A 6,615-nucleotide genomic window follows, 5' to 3' on the forward strand; every position below is an offset into this window, starting at 1 on the left:
CATGAAATGTGAAGCACGAAGTTTGTGATTTGGTTACACCGATCGAAGAGGCCACAAAGGTGCTTGAGCCCTTAATATATAATTAATTAATCCGTTTTCATTACATATATAGTTATTTTTGCCGCAACTAACTGATCAATATAAATATCAGTTTTTCTTAAAGTGAAGACTCGTGGCATTGAAATCCATATCGGTAATGAAGAAAAAGAAGAGGGAAAAAGCTAAATTTAATACCATTGCCCATTCAAAACACTTGATTTTTATTCATTATTTTGAGCCATTTATTATCAAGTACTCAAGGCCGTGAAGTAGCAGCGTATATATACCAAACACAAACACAAGGGTCGAGCTTTTAGACACAAAGAAATAAAGAGAAAATGATGAAAGAAAATCAAGCAGCTGATTATATATCATGACGAGCTGATCAACATGACAAATATTGGAGATAACTGCATGCGCGCCATGCATGCATGAAAGTCTATTTATAAACGAGTCATGCCAGTTCCAACAAATGGAGGTGTCGTGGTGGCACCATCCATTCTGTCAGCATTAGCGATCCAACCTTCAACACACATGCAATTACCATCAAAAACAGGAAGGGAAAAAAAAACACCCAATTAAATTCGGAAAGAAACAGAGAATTCTTCTTTGTCGGTAAAGTTTATAAAGCTGCATAATATAATACCTATGGCAGGGTTGAAGCCACGGTTTTTAAGCTCGCGGTACTCTTGACAAAGAGCGCAATGAGTGCACCAAAAATGGACACAGCAATCGGCACAGGGATCTTCTTGCAACGAATACACGCCTCTCAGTTTTGTTCTGTACGTGCATGTGTATAAACATGCACACCCGATAGAAGCAAGTGCCACATAGATTCGGGACGCGGAGACACAGCCTGCACAAGTTCACATATCAGAGAACAAACAGAAACATGTAATTATTCAACGAGATGGGAACTTTCAACTCAAGAACTATATGATATATATATATATATATAGTTATGTAATTGTAGTTGGTATATATAGATCAGTTCTTTTTCAATTGCTTGACCGAATTGGATAATCCAATGCCAAAAGAGATAGATACAACATTAAATGCTCATATTGAATTTACACTGACCAAGAATCAGACACGAGTAGTAGTGTGAGATGTTAAATTAAGGAACTACGTGTGATGTGTTTATATCTCTCAAGAATGGAATTACACAATTCGATCTAGAGAATTAGAAGATATCTGTATTCCAGTATGTAGAAAGATTATCAATAGGATTTACTTACTTGTTTGTCCCCTATCCACAATCTCAGCAATGCGGCCGAAGGTGATGCAGGGACAGCAGTAGGTAACACAGCCTTAATCAAAATGGAAGGAATTGATTAGTTTTCTTAATTGAAACAAAGAAAAGAAGGACGTATATTAATTAGAAGAAGAAGGCCTTACAATTGGAGGGATCATCAAAGCAATCACAAAGCCCGGTCGACCATTGCACCTTAGGTCGAGCAGCGTATGGTTGAGGTGGTAATGTTTGAGGAGCTGATTGCGGGTCTGCATTATTGGGATACATTATAATATCACCAGGAGGAGGAATATCTGATCAGGATCTTCAATTGAGAACTAACAATAGTAGTGCATTATCAATGGTGGATTGAGTTCTTAAATAGCAAAGCTCAATACGTTCATGCCTTGACTTTTGTGAGAAGTTGGCGTATGATTATTATCTATTTTGGTTTTATTTATTTATAATTTTTAGATGGCTTATTATTCACTTATCAAGTTTCTAAGTAGTACTCTTCTAAATTGACTATTCCCAAAATGCAAGGCTGGAATGGTTGTTTTTGTTTTTTGTTTTTCCTCTCTCTCTCTCTCTCTCTCTCTCTCTCTCTCTCTTAATAATGAGCTCAAGAACTTGACCCTGAGTTGGCCTGATCAATAAGCAGCTTGTAGCTTGCAGCTTTGAAACTTGACTTTGAGTTTTGTTTAATCATGTACTTATTATTAATTGCATGTTGAACTCATAAACCGTTTGATCATCTGCATGCCCACAAACTATATATTAAAATGTTTAAAAAATGCAAGGCTGGATATATACTGATTGTTTTTGTTCTTAACTCCTTTTGTGTCTGACTGTGCGGATCATGTTTGGCATAGGTTCATGATTTATGAATATCATCCTAGTAACATGACAGATTCTCTTTTTGAGCAGTTAGCTGATTAAGGGAAGAAAAACGTTTATCAAATATCCTAACATGTTTATATATATATATATATATATATATATATATACATATCTTTCAACTATAATTAATTTTCTTTTCCCCACGAAACTTCGTGTGCTTCCGTTCTACTCTTCAAGTAATTTTATGGTTTACTAAGCAGGCCACTCTTGAATTAATGGAATCTCCAAGAGGAAATCAAGCGAGAGAGCACAAACTTAATTTTTATTTTCACAAACTATGTTTGAATTAAATTCCTCGTATTTACACACACACACACACACACATATATATTGGCTAGCACGATTATGAATTTCCTGGCCGGTTTCTTTTACCTTACATGAATTTAAGATTGGGAAACTTTGATTCAAATTACAACTACAAGTGGATGACGTTTAAACGTACATAAGTATCAACTAATTGCTTATATATGTTAGTCAATTGGTTCCATTTGGGAAGATCTTCCCAAATGGAACCTTTAATTACTACTTGCTTTATATACAAAATATATGTCAATGGGTTCCATTAATAATGCATGTTAAATTAGCCTCTGGAGAAGGTCATGTTGAAAATCTGATCAATACATGATGGGCTGTAGCCTGTAGGAATAATAGTCAATAATATTGAATAGATAATAATTTAGTCAACATCCCATAATTCATATAAATAAAAAATAAAAACCAAAGCAACACCATGGGAGGGGAGGTGGGAGCCTCGGCTCCTCCCTCCCCACCTCCTTCCTCTTTGTTTTTTCTTGTTATCCTCAGGCTTTTATGTTTGTTTTTGTCTTTAGTTTTTTCATTTACAAATAAAGCGTCGGTATGGCGGTGATATGGTGGTTGATAGTTCCACCTCCCGGTCAAGCAACCGAAGTTATCCTCTATTATAAATCTCGCAGTTTGCGGAATGATGATTGCATGATGGAGGAGGAGGGCCTCGACTTCGTTTTTGGTCTTGGAATGGTGTGGTATGAAGGTTTTTTTTTTTTTTTGAGTTGACCACCATAATCTAAACCACCTAGTTGGGCGTGGTGGAAAACAAAGAGTCTCTGATGTGGGCGAGGTTTGGGCATTTTTGCCGTCAGAAGTGTCGGAATACTTGCAGGCTTGGGTGTAATCTCGTGGGGTTTAAGGGGCTCTGTTTTATTCATGGAAAACCGAGTATATTTTCGGTATTCATGCTGAGGTGTGTGTGTGTGGGGGGGGAATAAGGCATTCTTCTAGGGTGGAGTTCGAGCGTAGCTCAGGGCGGAGTTTTCTCATGGGTGGTGGCCGGAGTGGGGGTGACGCAATTTTTTGGAGGTTTTTTTGGTTCCGTTTATGGTTTTTGTCTCTGGAAATAAGTCTCTAAGTGGCTTGTTTCATCTCTTCTAGCTGAAGTGGAGGATGGTTTGTTTGGTGGTTATGGGCTGGGGCTGACGGCAACGGATTTGGAGAAATGGACTGATAGAGACAGAGTTGGTGATGGGTTTGATGGTTTGATTGTTTTAACTTTGTTTTTGGTTATGGGTGTCTGCTCTAAGCCTCTCGACGGCTCTGGTTTTAGTCTCTAGTTTTTTTTTTTCCATTTTTTTTTTCATTTTGTTAGATCTATTAGCTTTGTTTGGTTGTGGAGGTCTGTAAATAAGCTCCTGGTGGCTCTGTGCATGGTTGTTAAATGAAGATACGGAGGTTGTTTGTCTCTAGGTTTCGTCTATGCCAGCCCAAAACGAAGGTTGTCCCGATCGAAGGTTACCGGTAATGGGCAGTAGTGGGCATGGGCATGGGCATGGGGATGAGCACGTGCAACAGCTTGCTGTGTAGTTAGTGGAGAGCATGAGGACGGGCATGGGCACTCCCGATCAGAAGCGTACCAGAGCATACGGTGCAGTTAGTGGGCATGGGTAGCAACGTACCAGAGCATACGGCGTGGGTAGTTAGTGGAGAGTACAATGCTTTTTGCTTTTTTTTCTTTTCAGTTAGGGTTGTCAGTGGTGTTTTATTCGTTATACTATGTCTGTTAGGTTAATGAAAATAGATTGAAATAGGCAATTCCCTTTCCTCTTTTAGAGAGTAGGGTAGTGAGTCCCTATCCTCCAAAGGGAGGATGAGGGTGGAGAATTCCCCTCCTCTTTTGAAGGGTGGAGGTGAAATGAGTTGTTGTCTCACAGACAAGTCGAGATGGACACCTCTGTTTGTACAGAGTCTCGAATCTCAGAATGGCTGTGTCATTAGAGAGTTTTTGAAATTTTTTAGACAGTGTCCGGCACAATGAAAGTTGTGTGCTGGGGAACTTATAACAGATGAGTAGTTGGCTTGTAATCAGGGTTTGTACCTGGACTTATTGGTCACAGTTGTAACTTCCTTCATTCATGAATTGAATTGAAGTCTATTTAAAAAAAAAAACAAAAAAAAAAAAAACAAAGAAAAACAAAAATGTAACAACAGAAAGTACATAATTGCATGAATTTCTAACATAATTTCATCAACGACCTTTCATCTTATTCATATGAAGTGAAAACAAAAACAAGCAACAAAAGAAATTGCACTTAATTAATTGCATAAACAAACATAAAGTACACGGAAATGATTAATGCTTTAAAATTCACTAACCGTGTTTATCTTTTCTGGAATGGTAGAAAGCATTTGTTTTATAAAATTGTATAGGATCTTGATGCCTTATACAGTACATTCTTTGTGACTTCTTAGCTATGACATGCATAATTCGTATTTCTTAGAAATTGCAGGTTTGTTAGAACTGATAAATTATATCCATAAGCCAGTGTGAAGGATACTGTTATGAAAACAATGACAAAAAGTAAAAGCAAACACACATAGGAATCAATTACACACAACACAAAGATTTACATCATTTGGCAACATGTAGTACTCTATACTAGGATATTGGATAGTGTGTTCTTCACACCAACTTGTAAATGGAATGACTCTTTAAAAATTTATTTTTGTCAGGAAGTTCTTCAATTAGGTCTTTAATTTGGTGTTGCAATAAGACTACTATAGACATCAAGATCAATAAATAACATGACTATATATTAATTGAACTTGAGTGAAGATTACTATAACTATTTGACTCAAGGGAAAGAAAGGAAAAAAAAAAATTGGTATGTTCCTTGATGATACAATTGTGATATCCCGTATTTACGTCTATTTTAACTAAATAAATTATTTTATTTATTATAATAATGAGCATTCTTGTTCTAAATTTTATATTATTTTAGTGATATTATTTTATTATTTCTAACTGTGAAATTTAATTCAAAGTATTTTTTTTATTATTAATATTGTTCATCATTTAAAATGTTCTTTATTTTAAATTAGTTTATTGTTGGATTTTATTACTTTATTTTATCTAGTTACTGCATTTAAATTATTTTATTTAAACTTGTCGTTTTGTAATTCTTTTCGTTGGATCAATTTTTAGACTCATGATAAAATGCTAGAATCTCGTTTCTTTCCTTTCATTTTTCTTTTTCCCTTTTTTCTTTTTCTTCTTCCCTTATTTTTTTCCCTTCTTTTCTTTCCCCGTGCGCAATCAGCCCCCTCCCATTTTCTCTCCTCCTTGCATTCTCCTCCAGCCCAACCAGGGCGCCGCCATGACCCAGCTGAATCACCACCACCCACCGGCGTAGCTCACGCTGTTGACCTCCCATACACCAATCCCCAGCCATCGCAGCTTCCCCTTCCCATTCCCTTCCTGGAATGCCCCTCCCCCCACTCGGTTTCTCCCTCACAACAGCCTAGCATCCTTGCTAGTAGCCACCCAAGCCTCACCAGACCACCACCAACCCCCCAGTAGTTGAGCCCAAGCCACGACAGCCCCACACGTAGCCTTCTCCCTCTTTTTTGAAATGGGTTTCACCCATGGGTTTCTCCCTCTTGTTCAACCTTGCACCGTGCATCTTCTTCTTCCTCTGTTATTTTTGCTACACATTGCTTCTCTTCTTCTTCTTTTTCTTCTTCTTCTTTCAGCTTCTTCTTCTCTACTGTGCTGCTACCTCCTTCCTCTTCATTTCCATTTTTAGTTCTTCCTTCAGCGAAACCAATGTTTACTACAGCTATCTTCTCATTTTTTGTCCGGTATTGGTTGCATTTTCATCTTGCTTTTTTCCACTTGCTATAAACCGAACCATCTTTCCCCTATCTTGCTTTTATTTTATTTCACCTATTTTTCTCTTTATTTTGCAAGTAAATCTGTGGGTCTTGCTATGTTTTTGGACCCCATTTTCATGCTCGGTTTTCCTCTAGTATTTTTGTGGGTTCATGCTTGTGATTTATTCCCTTGCATTTTCACTTTGTTTGGAGCTTTTCCTTGCTCTGTTTTGCCTTTATCGTGCCCTGCTTCAGTCTGAAACTGTGGGTTTCATCTGTGTTCTTGTTGGTTTTTGCCTTGCCTTGAATCTCCCTCT

General features: G+C 37.4%; 1 protein-coding gene across 1 annotated transcript; it reads right to left on the reverse strand.

Annotated features, from left to right (window-relative positions):
* Positions 1-482: 482 nt before the first annotated feature.
* Positions 483-1,597, reverse strand: LOC122298929 (cell number regulator 2-like). Its single transcript, XM_043108773.1, has 4 exons — positions 1,438-1,597; positions 1,278-1,349; positions 686-895; positions 483-562 (listed from the first exon to the last, which is right to left on the reverse strand). The coding sequence occupies exons 1-4, from the start codon at positions 1,559-1,561 to the stop codon at positions 483-485; spliced, it is 486 nt and encodes a 161-aa protein (XP_042964707.1). The 5' UTR covers positions 1,562-1,597.
* Positions 1,598-6,615: the final 5,018 nt, after the last annotated feature.

The sequence above is a fragment of the Carya illinoinensis genome, chromosome 16 (genome assembly GCF_018687715.1).
Source record: "Carya illinoinensis cultivar Pawnee chromosome 16, C.illinoinensisPawnee_v1, whole genome shotgun sequence".
NCBI lineage: Eukaryota > Viridiplantae > Streptophyta > Magnoliopsida > Fagales > Juglandaceae > Carya > Carya illinoinensis.